The sequence below is a fragment of the Uloborus diversus genome, chromosome 3 (genome assembly GCF_026930045.1).
Source record: "Uloborus diversus isolate 005 chromosome 3, Udiv.v.3.1, whole genome shotgun sequence".
In the NCBI taxonomy this organism is placed as follows: domain Eukaryota; kingdom Metazoa; phylum Arthropoda; class Arachnida; order Araneae; family Uloboridae; genus Uloborus; species Uloborus diversus.
The window spans coordinates 65,447,846-65,466,412 of NC_072733.1; the positions used below are offsets into that span (position 1 = coordinate 65,447,846).

General features: G+C 34.1%; 1 protein-coding gene across 1 annotated transcript in view; it reads right to left on the minus strand.

Moving 5' to 3' along the window:
- Positions 1 to 657: 657 nt before the first annotated feature.
- LOC129219390 (putative defense protein 3) overlaps positions 658 to 18,567 on the minus strand; it is a 37,856-nt gene continuing 19,946 nt past the window's right edge. Inside the window, exons 2-3 of the mRNA XM_054853777.1 lie at positions 10,464 to 10,683; positions 658 to 754 (exon numbers count right to left, since the gene is read on the minus strand). Coding sequence (XP_054709752.1) covers positions 676 to 754; positions 10,464 to 10,683 — 299 coding nt within the window. The 3' untranslated portion in view covers positions 658 to 675. The remainder of the gene's footprint in view (positions 755 to 10,463; positions 10,684 to 18,567) is intronic.

The following is an 18,567-nucleotide window of genomic DNA, read 5'->3' on the forward strand; positions in this document are numbered from 1 at the left end:
ACTTTCTTTAAAGGTTCACATCAGTTTTTTTACTAAAGAAATTGACTATACTTCGTTGGCAGATTTTCCATAAATCGCATTTGTTCTCACTATTTGCATCGCAACAACTCTGGTTTTAAAAAACACTTGCTCACATGTTAGAAAATGCTATTTGAAGCACGGAAAAATGATTTAAAAAACTGGAACAAATAATTACAAATTTGGCTAAGTTCTTGTAAACAATGTTGGCATTTTTCTACTGATTTGGCAAAAGCTTTGAGCTTGAGAGATCTGTTCTCTGCTCGCCAAGAGAATTCGATATTGTAATTCCGAGTATACCGTTCTCGAATTTGAGCTGACTGACTGTTCTAAAGAGATGTCGGGATCGAGAGATGGATAAGCACTAACTATTATGATTTAGATATGTAGCACAATCGATTATGAATAGTTTTGTATGTAGTGTAAATCTTCCTAACTCTTTTTTTATCTTGGTTTTTAAAGAAAACTCTTGTTGTTGATAGACATTTGAAGAAATAAAACACAATATAGGAATTAAAATTTTACATTGCATTGCTACTCAAATGTACAACAAAACTTCAATAAATCAACCTCCTTTAATAGCATGAATGTGTTTACAGATACAAGTATGGTTTTTTTTCTAAAACAGAATTTTGTCCTTAGCAATACTGCTGCTTTTCAATACTGGTTTCTCACTGGCTCCAAACGTGATACGAGTCCTTCATAGTATTTCGTCTTTCTTTCGAGAATAGTACCTCTAGAAATGAAATATAGTTCATTGCATAAACTATTTAACTTTTAATACAAAATGAAACAACATTACACTACATTACACTGTAAAAAAAATGTGTAACTTTACTCCATAAAATCGGTGGCAGCATAGCCGCCTCACTTCTCTGTAGTAACTTGACTGATATAACTGGTGTAAAGTCACACATCGCTTCTGAAAGGTTACACCATGGTAAAGTAACTATAGCGTAAAGACTCGCTAATTTCTGCGTAAGGTTACACCAGAATTTTCTGACATGTTACATCAGAATTTTCTCTTATGCTTACAGAGAAACTGCTTGAAAGGTTACACATTAGCAAAAATAAGCTTTCATCTCACTTTCTTGAACGGGTACTCATTTTTAACTGTAAGTAGACTTATACTTCAAGTTCACTATTTGATGGTTTAAATTTTCCAGGTATATTAAATGATCAATTAATAATTTCTTTCAGGTTACAATACTTGAAATATCATTATAACAGCATTAAAAAAATCATGATAGAAACCCCTTGTTGTTTGCTTTATTTACAGCTTTTGATTTCAATCATCCGTTTATGCAATATTTATCACGTTCATGTTTTTTCACAACCAATATACACCAACTATTTTTTTATTTTACACTGTGAGTTAGAAAAAATCCTGGACAAGCAATTTTTCATTCAACTTCATTGAAAATAAATAAATTAACGAAACAACCAATAGTAATATGAGTAGACCTTATGTAATCAATAAATTTAATTGTTTTCAAACAGGCCGCCGTTTGCAATTATGCAGAAGTGCAACCGCTTATTGAAACTTCCAGCCATTGGCCGCAAATCAATCTATCCTATTTCCTCCAAGGAAATTGATTTAGACAGTCCAAACTTTTGTGTGATTTAGGACAGACCCCCATAATCCATGGGATTGAGATCCATCCAGTAGGGTGCCCGCTCTACAGATATCATATCAGGAAATCATGTAGGGATCACCATGCACTTTTTTGCACTTTTTGGCTTGCACTCTTGTCTTTCTGGAAAAGTAAACTGGTGCAGAGTTTCTCAAAGGAGTGTTCAGTCTAGATTGCCAAAGAGCTTATTGGCTCACAAAATTACAACATCTTCTAAAATGTTCCACTGGTACACTTTTTGATTCATTTTAACGCCCTCATCCCCCAAAACCAGAGGTTTTTTTTTTTTTTTTGCAGCATGTGCACACACGCCACACACCAAGACTATGGTCCCTATAGGGGTTCTAACCAAGATCAACTTCGGATTTTGTCGATGTTCAGCATTCGTCAAGGTGCATGGAGACCAGTGGTTGGAAGTAGCGCACTGCAAGTAGCGACGACATTTTTTAATAGTTTGTAGTGTAGAGCACTATTTTATATAAGAAAATGTAATGTAGTGAGTAGTTCGATACAAAAAAATGTAGTTTATAGTGATTTCTAAAACCACTTTAAATAAAGTTAAAAAAAAGAAGGTTCAAACGAATCTGACTGGTGCAAATTTTACGCAAGTAATACATCAGCGGATGCAATGCGAAGTAAGACTCATAAAAATGCGAGTTGACCTCAGACATATCATTTTGACAATATACGTTCTATCTCTTTGACGTCATTAGTTTCTTTGACATCGTAATTTTCATATTTCGCAAATACTTGCATTGAATAGAACATGGCTTTGAAGGAAAAGTGCATGAATAAGCGATAACCGCTAATATTGTAATTCGTTAGTTTTCTGGTTGACGAGAATGTCCCGTGCTTGAACGTTTTTGATTTCAATGAGATTATTGTTTCAATACAGTAAAAGCACTTATTATCTGATTCATATTATTATCTGAAAATGAAGATATCAGTGATTTCGCGTGTTGAAAATATCGTGAATTTTATATGAACAGACCGAAAATTGAAAAACGGAAATATTTCACGAGGCTTAAATTTTCGTGATTACGATGGGCACGCAAAAATCGCGAAAATTAAGTGCCTTGCGAAAGTTTTGCGAAAGAAAGTGCATTTACAGTATTCACCAGACATAGAAGCTATTCTGTAAATATTATACGTAGAAGAAGATGATATTGAATTGCTCTGTTCGCCTTACAATAAATACGAGTATTACATAGTGTTATACAAGAGTATGGTAGTGGAAATTAAAATATGAAGAAAAAAAAACAAAGAATAGATAATTTTTAGTAACATTACATGTTCAAAATGTGCATGTACTTTAAATTCTAGGGAGTTTACTCAAACCATAGTGTAAGGTTCCTCCAACAATTTGAGTTTTTTAAACAATGATACTACACACTCCAGAATTCGTGTAACGTTACACCCATTAATACTGGTAACCTTACGCAAATATTTTGCAGTGTACCAAAACTACAAACATTTCCTTTGAAAGATGCTGAAGATGAAAGTATGATACAAATTAGACATTTTATTTTTTGCCATATTGAGTTAAAACTTGCATGTAATGTTGATTTCTATTGCTCATTTATGGAACAAGACATTCTTCTGAGTGTTTCTGTAAGTAGAATTTCTTGTGTGCTGAATGATTAAAAATGCAAAACAAGATGCAAAATTTCTTTATTTATAATTATTATTTTTATGCTGAAAAACTTTTTTTATTTTTAAAAAGAATGAAAAAAAAAAGAGAAAGGACAATGCATGATTTCTTACTGATATAAGTTTAAAAACAGCGGACGAATTTATTTGCGAACTTTGAATGACAGTTGAAGAGTTTAGGAAATAAATAAATAGTTCATGTTTACATTTAAATCCTTTAAATATTAATTACAAATTCAAAAAGGATGTTTCAAACTCACAGTTTTTAAAAGTTTAATGTCATTACATGTGCGGAGTTAGACTTTTGTTTTTAGTAGGGCTAAGCTCCAGGGCCCTCATTTGGGGAATCAGGGGCTGCTAATTATCCCCCCACCCGGATTTCATGGACATATTGAACATTTGTTTATGTATTTTGTTGCTTTCTTTTTCTGATATGTATGAGCATGTACCATATAGTCCAGTTGCAAACTTAGGTTAAAAGACCCTCCGTGGGAAATTTCGTGAGGAAATTGTGAGACCAATTCTAATGCATTCCTTATGGCCTATATAACTATGCCTCACCGGGTGTTTTGCTTGAATTTGTGTCAGACGGCCTGTGTGACGTCATTAATCCAAGATGGCGGCTGCACTAGATATTGATGAAAATTTTCGGTTTTGACTCATTTTTAAGGCATATTATGAAATGTTTTCAATTTTTATTATATATTTAATATTTTAATACTATTATATTCAAATTTAAAAACAAATTATCTTTATAAAATAAATTATTTATTTTGTTATTTTTGATTTTCGATACAGATTTTATGAACTTTTTTTAGTAAACAATAGCAGTTAAAAATACTTTGGAAAGCTTGTACGATAAAAATCAAATTTATTGTTCCAAAAAACCTGTAAAATTATTTGCATACACGTGTTTTTGGGGTTATAAGAAGCATTTTTTTTTTTGTGTAGAAAAAATTTACAACTTCCGTTATTTAATATCGGAAGCAATGGCAATTTTATTATTTACATTTTTGTGCTCTAAGAAATGAATAAATTATTTAAACTCTAATTTTAATTCAAAAATATAGATTTAAAAGTAAACAAACAGGTCTTACTTAAAGTGTCATCAATATCGCTTTGTTGGCTGTGCTTTTCACATCAGTCCTCATCACCTCCACGCATACAAAGTTTAGTGCATGCAATGTTTTAAGATTTGCATTTGCATGAAACAATGCATTTGCCGTTTTCGCAGCTGCAGCGAACTAATATCAAGATGGATTCAGGTGCACAAGGAAGTACAGATAACTGAAGCATAGAAGTTGTATTTCTTTTCCCATCCGAAGTATAACGGTAATCAGGGGCGGATATAGAAAAATCTTTTGGAGGGGGCACGGGAAATTGAATACACCTCCACCCCACCGCCTTCGATGTTTCATAACAGAGTTTTGACGACTTCATTTTTAAATGTGCGTGTTTTTTTTTTTTTATTATTTTTTCCCCTAGGATTCCTTAAGGTCAATGAATCTACTTCTAAGTAAATGAATATTATGCACTAATATACTTTGAATGTGGACGGAATACATCTTTAACATTTCAAGCCATTTAAATACTAAACGCAATATAATGTCACCAAGATGCTAGACAATGAGCGGCTTTACCTAGGAATATTGTCATAATGATTATAACACGAGGGCAAGGTTATTAAATAAACTCATACCTCTCTTGAGTTTTTTAAAATTAATTAAATCATAACTTCATAACATATATAATTTTTACCGAAGAATTCAGAAACTATTTCTGTGTGAATTTCAAAACAATTGCTGATTTGTTCTTAAAGCCATGATACAGTTGAGATAATATATTGATACTACATGCCGTTTCTATTAAAAATCATGGTTTTTCTAAGAATCTACCACACGATTTCTTTCATTTTGCATCTTTTATTAGCTGAAAAAGAAATCTATTATTTCGCAAATAGGTTCCTAGATCAAAATGACTCTTTTAGGTGCGCCTACACATTAAAAAAAATGTTAATTATTGATTACATCAAAGAAGAATCAATGGACGAATCGCGATAATGCGGTCTCTTGAATTTGAAGCCAATGAGTTAAATGTATTCTGCAACTCTGGGCCTCTGACTCCAGTAATAATTCTTTAGCAAACAAAAATGCTTTTATTCAAAATATGCTGTGTGTGTGTTTTGTGTTCTTTTTAATTAGCTACGTAAAAAAAAAAAACGAAGGAAAGGTCAGTTGAAAAGTAATAAATAAAATAGTGAAATTAATTAATCCATTTGGGGGGGGGGGGGCACGTGCCCCCTATGCCCCCCTAAAATCCGCTACTGACGGTGATGGTGAATTCGGGTGCTGCTGGTCAGCAAGACGCCACTAATACCTGATAATGCGCTCTTCAAATATATGGGGACAAAGATGCTCTTGTAGGAGGCAAAATTTCATTTTGAGCCTACTGCTTGGAAAACATGAACCAACGAAGTTCTCTATTATCTGAAATCTTGGCCAGCGGCATGTACAAAGAGCAAATAAATACTTCAATAGCAACTTTATCATTTGCATTAAATTCTTCGGTTGACCCCAGATGACACTGAGCATCAAGAGTATTTTTGTCTGCCGTCTTATAAATTTTTCAAAAAGATGGTTTCCCTTCTTAGCAAGTGAACCTGTTGTATCACATCCTGATAGAGCATGGAGTCCTAATATTTCTTGAGTTTTTTCTGGTCCTAATGCTGTCATAATGCCTTTAATATCTCTCTTTGTGTTTTCTTATCTTTTAATGCTTCCCCTATGCTGATCATTTGGGCTTACTTGTCTTTGCAATTTTATAGGACGTTATTTCAGTCAGGGTCTGAGGTAATGTCGAAAGGGAACGGGATGCTGAAGGTATGCTTTAGCATAATCAATCGAAACACCTAGTTTATGTAAAAAATCAATTATATGTATGCTTCGGGTAACAGAGTACATAGTAAGGCCAACACCAACTTGCAAAGGCATATTTCGGGCATGTCGATGAACAGTTTCTTTCGAAGCTTGGTACGGAGACAGTATTTTATACATGAATATGTGTGACAATCTTTTAGCTTTATTCAGCACGATATTGTCGTGCACCTCAGAAATAGAATTAATTTCGAATCTTCCGTTGCAGCACCATTTAGAAAACTGATCAACTTCGATTGGAACGACATCAACTATCTGATTCTGTTCAAAAGATCTTGTAAATGTCCATTTCTGATCAGATAAAACTTTGCGTAAAATGTTTGCAGCTTCAAAGATAGTTCTCATGTTTTTTCCAATGTCTATAAAATAATCTTATGCATTAGATAGGGTAATATCTGCAGTTTCCTTTAAAGAAACGCGTTGCAACTCATTTACACTTTTTGGGTTACTAAATATAGCGTCATCAATTTCTTCTTGAATAATATTTTTAAAAAAATTTCGCGTTTTATTTTTTCCTAAATTTTTATTTGCAATTGACTGATAATTCATTTCAAGGTCTGCTATTGTATTAACATTTCCCTGAACAAGAAAATCATTTAATGCACACAGGAATTCTACGTCTGTTGCTTTATTAGAAATAATGTCTTGTGACTTTGTTAATACATCAAGATTGCAATTTTTTCATAAAACATTAAATACATGCTTTGCTCAGCAATATTTATGGTGTAAAATGTTCTTTACATGAGGGTTTCCTGGATCTGTGCAGTCACTGAGTTTAATTTTGAAAGATTCATTTTTGTAAATTTCAATGGCTTTTTTTTAATTGCTAACCTGCAGAATCTGTTTTTATCGCCATTAATGGTTTTCTTACACCGCCTTTCCGAGGCAGAAAAACCACTTATTTTTGTCACCAACGACAATTTTGGATCTCGTTGTTGTATACTACAACATTGTCTTCATGAATGGAAGTAGAACAATATATTCAGTAAGTTACCGCCCTATAGCCAGGGCTAAGGCAGAAATATATGAAATACACCGCCAGCTCAGTCAATTCCAGCCGAGGACTGCAGTTTCGTGCTTATTAGCACTCATCAGCCCGGCATAGGAGTGACTGAGCTGGAGGTGGAAAACCTCTTAAGAAAGCCAAGAGTGCCAAACAAACTGGTAGCTAATACAGAATTAGCACTGACCAGACGAGTGACCGAAACAATGGTTCGGTTCGACTCGAATTTTGAAGGCAAAGGCTAGGAATGCAGTCCTCGGCTGGAATTGACTGAGCTGACGGTGTATTTCATATAGAACAATATAGTTTATTCTTATCTATTTCGTTAAATCTCTTACTTCTGTCCATGCTTGCTTTATGAGTGTACTTCTCTTAGCATCCAGCATGCCGTGATGCGGTTTTCATTTTTCAATTCTTCTACGGTCACATTCGTTAATCGTTCTGTAAATAATGCATATACTCTTTGTCATTCCATTCTACTCTCTTCTTGATACATTCTAACACTTTATCATAACCTATGGGTTTAACTAATGGGCACTTCTTAATCTGACAAAAATACATAGTTTATAATTAATTTGTAGCCTTGCTTTTTTCGAAGATGGAAGCAAAAATACTTGTATATGAGTTTCTGGGAGAGAAGACATCGTGAATAAAATATCAGTGATAAGTTAAGGAAAAAATAACCGCACTTGAAGATTTGCAGACTATTAAACAATGAACCGACAAACAATACTTTCTCTCCCTGCAAAGTCCTTAAGAGCACCCCCCAATGTAAGATATTCATATCCGGTCAAAGAGTTTAGAAGGGGGGGTATACAGGTTATTAGAATGCTGTCAAACGATTATACAGTCAAACCTCGAAAACGAACTCAAAGGGACCTTCAAAGTGAATTTGTCTCAAGAGTAGCTCGTTTTATCCGAAAAACAATAGTGTTAGGTGTGTTAAGTGATTTGCAACAGAAGAACGGGGAAAGAACAAATGTAGTTCGCTTTAGCAGTAGTTCGTTATAATCGTGTTCGAATTAACGAGGCTCGACTGTACTAATGTTTAGTGATTTTAGCCTGAAAATTAAAAGTATTTTTAACTGCGAAAGTTCACCCGAGGTACTTTTAAAACAGCTAATTCTATGAGCCAAAATGAAAAAAGAAGATTTGTCAGAATTTTTTTTTAAATGAGTTAATAAACAAAAAAAAAATAAATATTTTGTTTTTAATTTATAATAAGAAGATGGATTGAATATTAATCAAGTAAATTCACCAGGAAATTATCACAAAATACCCAAAAATCAACTCATAATTGCAAAAACTCATTAAAGTCGCCATCTTGGATTGATGACGTCATACAGGCCGTCTGACACAAATTCAAGCAAAACACCCGGTGAGGCATAGTTACACAGACCATAAGGAATAGATTAAAGTTGGTCTCAATTTCCTCACGAAATTTCCCACGGAATGTAGTATGCCCCCCTACTAATAGAAATCTTTGAAATAACAGGCCTGCTAAGACCCCCGCTAAAAATAACGCTAAAGTTAAAAAGATGAAACGAATGTGTATGTGGCAAGTTTGATAGGACAATTAAAACTTGTAAACATTGAAACTGCCACCGTTATCCATCTTCCTTCAAGTTTTACATCAAGGTTTTTTACAGAAAAAAAAAATCGGGTGAATTTATAAAAAGTAAGATATACGAAATTTTTATGTGCAATTTATTGCTTTAAAGGAAGGATATAGTTAGTGACTTCAAAGACAGAATGGAAGGCGTGTTAGATCCCTCGATACTCCTTGGAAATTTTTCAAAACTGAAATCCTAAAATTGCAGTTGTAATCAATCTTCGGTGGCGCTAGAAGAAGAGGGGTCATTGTGTGTCGAAAGAGGGGGATTCAGGAAAAATTCAAAATTTACATTAGAAATCACACTTTCAGGCACCTTTTGGTAATATTAGGGGGTATCCTTGTAAATTTTTTTTTTCATAATTAAAGTCAATTTTAAGCTATCTTTGGTGACTTAAGGAAGCTGGGGCTTCTCCTGAAAATTTTCCGCTATAGGAATAGATCTAAAAACTGTAGACTGTGGGCTATCATTGGGGACACATTATGCTAGTTGGAATAGAGTGGGAGGTAGTGATGCAACGAATAGTGAATTGACTGAACACCGAAAATTCGGCTATAATCAAAGCCAAATAGTCGATAATCTTCATTTTTGTCAAGAAGGAAAACACAGGTTGCATTTAAAACAGTTTTGGTATGGTTAATGGTTAAATATGCATTATAAAAGATTAATAACAAGGATTTGGAGCAAGTTTTTAAAAATTATTACTATAAAATAACACTAAACAAAAAACCAACAGAAATCAAACTTTGAAAATTAAACGAATACCTAAGGTTTTGTCCTTTTTTTCAATTATTCTTCAGTTTTAACATCAATGAATTCTTAAAAAAATAATAATAATTACTCTTAAGAGAGCCTAATATGTTTTTAAACAAAAAGTTAACTGGATACATGACTAGTATGGCTCTCTATGAATCATGATGACTTCAATTTAAATGAAAATTGAAACCTTTAACGAAATTAACCCATTACAAAAAATAAAAATTAAGGTCGATTTTTGAGTGAAAATTTCTTCGCGAATACAATACTTCCTTTTTTGTAAAAGGAAGTAAAAATGGATGGCTCTGAAGAGCATAGTGGTTGACTTTTTTCCAGTATCTCGTATTGTTTCTGAGATAAGAAATCTAATTCCATATTTTGCCCCCAAGTGGGATTGTAAGCGGCTGCATGAGTAGCGCGTGACCCAACAAAAGACCTTACTTTTATGTCGTTCAGAAGTTTTTGGGACGATAACGGAACTCAGCTGGCACACATTGAAATAATTTATTATAAGCAGTTATCAACGCAAGATTATATGCTGTAAATCTTGTGTTAATAACTTTTTAAGCGTTACTGATTTCGTAAAGACATTTGCAGAAATTTTGAGAATTACTCGTATTAAAAATTAATTAGAATTCTTTTGTTTATATACTTAACAAGAAAACAGTTTTCACTTGCATCATACAGAATAACTAGAATATCAACAAAATTTTTACATTTCTATACAAAATTTATACTTAATATTATAAACTTTTGCAAAGACACTTATCAAGAGTTTTAGTAACTCCGAATCAAATCTCTCTCTCTTTGTACTTTTTCACGAACAAAACACTTTTCAAATGCTTATATTTTTTACCTGAAGACAACATCTCCTCTTTGACTTAATGGAGCAACCCAAGCCAGTTGTATTGATGTCTTGGGCTTATTATCTTTATGAGTGACAGCTGAACATTCATCCATGGGATGCAGCCCATCTGCATCTAAAAACCTGCCAATATATCTTCCAGAAATTTTGTCTACTGCTTGCACCATGAAACCTTCAAAAGTTGAATGCGTCGTCAACCTTTGAATGCTAACTACAAAAGAAACAAAGACATAAATATCTAAATAAAAAATGGGGAAATATGTTGAACTGATGTGAAATGTTTCACTAAAATGACATAAACGATGACGTTAGAGAAAAATCACAATTACTTATTGTCCACTTTTGTTTTGATAAGTTGAAAAAGTTTTAAAATACGTACTAATAAAATTACAAATAACATTTGAGAATTTGAGCAGTGGAACATGCTTCTATTGTGGGATACTTTATTTTATTTATTTATTTTTAGCAGCAAACTTTAAAAACGTCTCTCTGTATTATAACATTACGCATACCTCATATTGCAACGTTGTGCCTATATGTGCACATTTGTTATCAATTGCTGAAGACGTGTGCTGATTGCTGCTTAATGCTCGTTAAATTGACGTAAATTAGCGTATTAATGAAATACTATTTACGCAAATTGTTTTGGTATATTAACGTTACAAAGAATAGCTATAATTCGGCCCAATTTATTTCAGGAAAACGAAAAAGAAAGTATTGTTTCAGGTTACTATATAGGTAGGGGCAGCGGCGTGCACAAAAATTTTGGAGTCTGCCACAAATCACTTTTCCGAGTCTCCCTCCATAATATGTACCCCTATATTTCATGCCTAGTTTTAAAAATATTAGGCCCTCTTCAGGCTTGGGCCTGGGCCAACAGGTGTCCCTTCCCCCCCTGTGCACGCCCCTGGGTAGGGGTAATAAGTTTTGTTGAAACTGTCAATTTTTATAAGTATAGACGTTGGTTCTTCTTTTGAGGCACTTACGACTATGCATTAAGAATACTCGCACATCTTCCGTATATCATTGCACTGCACTCATTTTGATGTATCGTAGTCATAAATGCGCGCCATTTTCCATTTTGGACACATAAGACTGTAATGCAACAAGAATTATCTTCCATAAAGCATTTCTTCATTACATGGCAAAAACTGAGTTCCGTTGAATATTGTACAAGTAAAAAATTAAAGTAGCATTTTTAGCTAATCTTCTTCACTACCAGTTAGAGTGCTTAGATTTGCAATTTTTATTTACAGCAAAAGCATATAAATATTAGCTAGTAATATTTTACTAACTTTTGTGTTGATTTTGAACCTACTTTGTACAATAAGCACTTCAATTCAATATAAGTACAAATAAGATTTTAAACGCGACTGGTACCCAAAGAACCAAATTCAAGATTAAATAAATACGTCGTGTCGTTTCTAACGAGGTTTGCAAACAACTCATGTGAGACTTTTGCTGTTAATTGTTTTAAGCCATCAAAGATCAGGGTATTTTTTCAGAGTGTGTTTAATTTAATTGAATAAATGGCAAATGAATGAAAAAAGGGGATCAATTTTGAAAAGAAAAAAAAAAGAGAAAAAGAAAAGTCAACAGTCGGCAGTTCCTAACGTTTCAACAATTTCAACGACTCCAATTACCCCAAAGCTTAAATGGGAATCGTAATTAACGGATCATAATAAGTAAATTATCTGGTAAAAGATGAATGAGGTGGATTAAAAGTAATTTCTTTCATCACACGTTTACTGAAAGGAAGCTAAGCTCATTAACTTATTATTTAAAGCGTTTGACATAAAAAGCAAAGGCATTTGCGCTATATTTCTCCCTTAGATCCGATTCAGCAGCTTGATTTTCTAAACGAATTAACTGAAATTAACAGGATATTAATTAAGAGATTTTTTTTATTTCTGTAAATCGTTAATGATTCAATACTGAGAAAGTAAGCCAAGATTAGTGACCAGTAATTTCTGCCACTTTTTGAAATTACAGTCATGAGCCAAATACGATGCAACTGTAACAACCTCAACTGTGACGTCATATGTGATGACAGTAACATTAACGACCTGGTTAGTCTGACTTGTGGGCAGCATTATGTACTATAGGGTGGGCAGAAAAAAAAATGACGGTACATCATTACTTAGCAGTTGCTTAGCGAAAGTGACAAAAAAATGCCTTTTCTCGTCTTATTTAAGTGTTCAAAATTTTGGCCTGATAGACAAGTTGTTAAGTGGGGTGTCGCCTCTCCATTTAGTTCTTGAATTTTATATAATTTTTTATTTTTTAATTCTTTAATGGAAATATGTGTTCAATTTAAAAAAATTTCTAAGGATTCATTGAGGAAAGGCCCTTTGTTTCTGAACTTTTCCCGAATGTTTTAGCTTTTATTTTTAATACATGGGAACATGTTTTCAAAGAGCGTAAATTATTTAGCGATAATACCAAAAGGAGCTTTTTTCATCTACGTTCAAAGTTTTGACCTGATAAAAAAAATATTCTCAGGGGAGGCCGGGCCCCTAAAATATTGAACTATTTTGACATTTTTTGCTTTTTTTGAAAAATGTAAACATGTGTTCAAACTATCTTGTAGAATACCTATGACCTTTGAATGACTATTTATAACTCCTACTTTGAATTGGCCACTTTTTTTTCAATGTTTCTGTCACAAAAAAAGTAGTGTGAATTAATTGAATGTAGGAGGAGGAGTTATATCGTTAGTGCCAGCGCGAGCCTATATCAACAACGGGATCATACAAGGCGAACTTCCTAGAGATTGTCACTCAAATTCATACTACATGAATGCCAAAAAAGGATTCCTTCTTTTTGGCATCAGAACTTTCTTCAGCTCATCTCTGAACCTAAAGGAAAATATTTTGCGTTGCTAAACACAAGAATACAAATATTAGGGTCTGGTGGGGGAAAGTGGTCAATGGGGTAAAGTTGTCATACATGAAATAAACGGCTGTAACTTGGAAATAAATGCTCGAATAAGTATAAAATTTTTATTTTAGACTAGGGAAAATAGAAATTACATTTTGAATACAAAATTTTACAAATGCCAATATTTTATTTAGTAAAAAAAAATATTTTGTGTGCATATGAAGAACTTGAAAATCTAAATAGCTCTTTTAACTTCTCAGGGAAATTTTGTTTAAGTGAATTTCGAACAAACTGACGGCACGGGAAGCTTCCTACATGTCTCAAGAACACTAACTCTTTAGCAGCTACCTGTATTTATTTTACATAATATTTTAGAGCAATTCAAGTAAGATGGGGTAAAGTGGTCATATAATTAGGCTTAACGTAAATCGTTGCTCTACTGTCACTCAATCTTAATGTACAAAGCAGATATTAATTAAATATTCATTTCACTAAGCATGTATTGTTTCTTTTCTGAAATAAAGTTTAATTTACGAACACATGCGTGTGATACTACTATATCTGTACGTAAACACGTATAATAATATATAGATGCACATGTCCGAATAAATACGTTGCTTTACGTAAATACGTATATGAGCGCGCCGACATGTGTATATACTTGTATATACGTATCCTATACATTTGTATGCAAAAGTATATACGGGCATGGAGAAGCATAAATGAAACTACATGCATACATGAGTCTATATGTGGGTATACATGTCGGCCCGAGTATATACTCGTATATGCGTGTGTACACGAGTATGAACTTGTAAACACGAGTGTAAACACATGCTTTTGCCTGTATATAAACGATTATACATCGGTATTTAGAGTTACAAGTATACTAAAAAAAGGCATTTACATAATTGTACCAATAAATACCTACATGGGTGTCTACAAGAATATTTCTATATAGGTATATATTCGTCTATACACGTATATACTCGCTTATCTTTACAATTATTTTCTTTGCGCATCTGTCTGTTTGTGCGTCTCTAAACCTATTTTCTCCGCACTGGCAATGTCTTCCATGTCAATGCTAGTACCGTTGGATGCAGGACGTCCAGATTAATTCATTCCATTCTGTTTCACTCCTCTAAACCTTAAGGGGACGGATATCCGGGTGAAGAAACGTGAAGAAATTAATAATTTTCAAGCGCAGTCGGTTTCGAGTCACCGCAGGGGACGAACGGGGTTGGCGAGCGAAGCGAGCAGGGACAGAGCTGCCTACTCTATAGCATTAATTTCTGAGCGCTTCTGTCTGTGACTGTAACCCAATTTCCTCCGGACTGGCAACGTCAACCAGGTCAATACTGGGAGACTTAGGGGAAACCATTTCGCCCTGTCTCACCCATCTTATACTCAAGTAACCGGAGATAAGGGGCCGGTTATTAAATCATCAAAAACATTAAAGGCATCAATTGTCACCCTCCGCTGGTGGGGAACGGGGTTGTCGAGCAGAGCGAGCAGGGGGTGGAGCCTCCTGAAATGCGTAACACGTAAATACTTGGACACATACCTATATACTCAAGTATACACGCGCATAAAAGCATCTGATATATCCATAAATATATAATCGTGAATACATGCACTAGTTGACATCTACATACAAGCATTTGATGATGCGCATATACTAGTGTATACACCTAATTTACGTATATACAACTATATGTACTTATATACATGAATACTGGTGTATACAAGTACATATACGCATTAGACATGTAAACGTATATTCATGCATACTCATGTATACCCGTATATGTACGTATGTACACTTATATGTACGTATGTACACTTATATGTACGTGTATACTCGTCTATGTACGTGTATACTCGTATATATTCGTGTACATACGTATATTCTCGAGAGATATACATTCATGCACATGATGTTCGTCTATACAGGTATATATACGTCAATACGCGTAAATCCTCGTTTATACTCTAACAAACACATTTCCACATGACACATATATATTCGTAAAGACTCGTGTACGCACGTATATGCTCGGGTATACACGTATATACTCGACTAGACATGTACATAACTCGCATCTAATGCATAGATGTATATACTCATGTATATACTTGTATACTCATGGATGCACGTATGTACTCGTGTATACATGCATATACTCGTGTTTATAAGTGTAATCATTATAAATAACCAGAATACATAAATAATATGGTTAATCATACTGGTTTTGCATCTTTTTTTAAGTATGACCACTTTACCCCATGCTATGACCACTTTCCCTCACCCCATGGGGGAAAGTGGTCAGAAATACATAGGGAAAAGAAAGTGGTATAAAAGTACTTAAATAAATATTTTTCTTTCGAAAATTCAATGTATTGTGTTCTTCATTAACGTAATGTAAAATAACAAAAAAAAAAAAAGTTTAAATGTTTAAGGAATTTCTTTTATTTGTTATCCACTTAAGTTAAAAAACCTTGATTTTATGACCACTTTACCCCACCAGACCCTATACGTTTTACAACTATTGCACAATGTAACTGTGCTAGCACATAAAAAAAAAATATATATATATATAATTATTAGCTTGTCGAAATGTGAAGCTGGGAAACCCCTGCCATGGATTATTTGTCTCTTTTATATTGAAAATTAATGCCAAAAGATTTTCAAGAAGAAGAAGCAAAAATTAATGCCAAACTATCACCGCATTGAAAAAAATAAAAAAAAAAAAAAAAGAAAGAAAGAAAGAAAACGACAGACGATAACTTTAATTCCGAATTTTTCTGAAAATATTTCTCTGTCACCTCATTTTTGGCCCATTTCAAACAGTCAATATTTTGTAAAAAAAAAAAATGTTGAATTGATGTAATCATGTAGAGACAGTATGAAAAAGTATTGAACTACTATTTCGATTCCCAGACACTTCATTTTTAACCATACACATTTAAAGCCTACGAACAATTTTGGAAGCCTCAGTAGGTAAGTTGCACTCTGTGTGACACATTTCAATACTTTAGTACTATTTTTTTTCCAATATGGCTTTTATTCTTCAGAAATGAAAAAAGGAACAAAACAAAAATTAAAGCTTTTCACATGCCAATATGGTTATCTACAGAATAATTGAATAAGTGCCTGAAACAACGTTTTATGTTACTGTTTTAACCTATTTATTTTTGTAAATACGAAAAAATATACATGCTTTTTATTCAGTTCTTCCAGTACTTTTACGGAACAGCGTTACCTGTGGGGATCATAAAATAGGCAAAAGTTTGTTGTCTGTATTCTAATACAGATTCGAACATGGACGGACACAAGGGAGGGGCGATGGGGCGACCGCCCCTTCCTTGAGTCGAGATGCAGAACTCTTCCACGGCATGTCTTTGATACTGAAGTTGAAAATTGTTTTAGCCTATCTTCAATAGTTTGACGAAGCTCTTGCTGTCTGGAAAATGAAAGTGTAGCACATATCTTATTCTTAACACATTACTGATAGAGATCTGAACTTTGTATAGGAAGTATTTCAAAGTTCCAAAAACTCAATTTTAGAAGATTTTAGATGATATTAAATAGGGTTATAGGGTTCAAGGGCTCTTCTCAGGAAAGTTTGGAAAATTGAAGTACCCCCGCCCAAAAAAAAAAAAAAAAAAAAAGAGGAACTTTAATGGGACACCTTTGATGGCGTTAAGGTAAGGGATGGGGTTTGGTACACTCCTCCGCAATTTTGTAGAAAAGGAAGTCCCTCCCCTTCCCAAAATAACTGAAATGAGACGATCTTTCATGGTGTTTGGAAAGGGGGGGGGGCGGAGGTTTGCGAATTTATAAAAGGGCAAGGGTGTGAAATCAATCGCCCCCTCCTTGAATAGTTTCTTGATCCGTCCTTGGCTCTGAATGTAAAATGCGTTATTTTTATCAAGAAACGTTGCTATAGTCAACCTATTCAGTTGTTCAACATGTCCCACACTGGCAAGGAAACTGACTCAACCACAAGAAAAAAAAACAGCAGTGGAGAAAATTAAGGTTTGACGCAATAGTAATTTTAAGTGATTTAGTCTCAAACATTACAATATTCGCAGTCAACTTATTATGTGATGTTTATTAATTAGTTTTTGAAGTATAGATACATAATGCATACTTTAAGCTCGAAAAATATTCTTCCAAATTATGAAATTTTAATGATGTGTCATTATTGATGAAATCGTTTCCCCCCCGCACCATTTAGGTGAGCTAACTTTGCGGTTTTTGTGTCGAGAAAAAGCACTAAATTTAGATTTTAAATCAATAGCCGGTACGGTTTTCCCAGATTTTGAATTGTGTCACTTTCCTTGCCGGAGTGCGATATGATTCTTTATTAAAAACATACATGATCATAAACAAATTGTGACTAGAGCTATCCAGGAAGGAGGGGGGGGAGCCGGTCTTTTCCCTTAAAACAATTGTTACTGCGATTTTGGTGACTTAGAGCAAACCTAAGGAGTCGTTCACAAATGATGTCACGCTTGACAGGGGTAGGGAGGGAGGGTTCGGGGTTCATGAACTTCGGACAGTTAGTCTCAAGGGGGAAGGAGGGGATTATAAGAAATATGATTTCACATATTTTGGTCCAAATAAAAGCGTTCGTTATAGCAATATGTTCATCGAACATTGCGTGAGATGTGACGAGGGGAGAGGCTAAGGTGAAGTGTAACATCCTTTATGGACAATCCGTGTTTACGTTAGGCTACTGTGTACTGAAGGGGGGAGGTAACCAACTTCGTTTCTGCCTCCCCCCCCCCCCAGAAACGAAGTTGGTTACCTCCCCCCCCCCCCGCCTTGAAAATACTCGCCCTAGTGGTAGTCGTCATCTCTTAAGCCGGACCCAACCGATGAACCTATAATTTTAAAACAGCATTCAAACCAAAGACACTTTTTATAACGCATCGCAAATTATTACATATTTCTAAACATTAATATTCATGCAATACTTACAGAAATAGCCTTGATTTTAATAGTCAATTGCTTTAAATATTTCAGATTGATTTTTTATTATTTTCTCATTTACTTTTATTTCTCACATGTAAATCCTTTCTGGAACAATTGCCCAGTCCCCGCCTTTGGTTCAACCAAGTTTTTTTTTGGGGGGGGGGAGGAGAGGGGGGAAACTTTTGTTCGAATAATGTTTTCACGATTTTTCAAAAATAACTGCTACTGTAGATC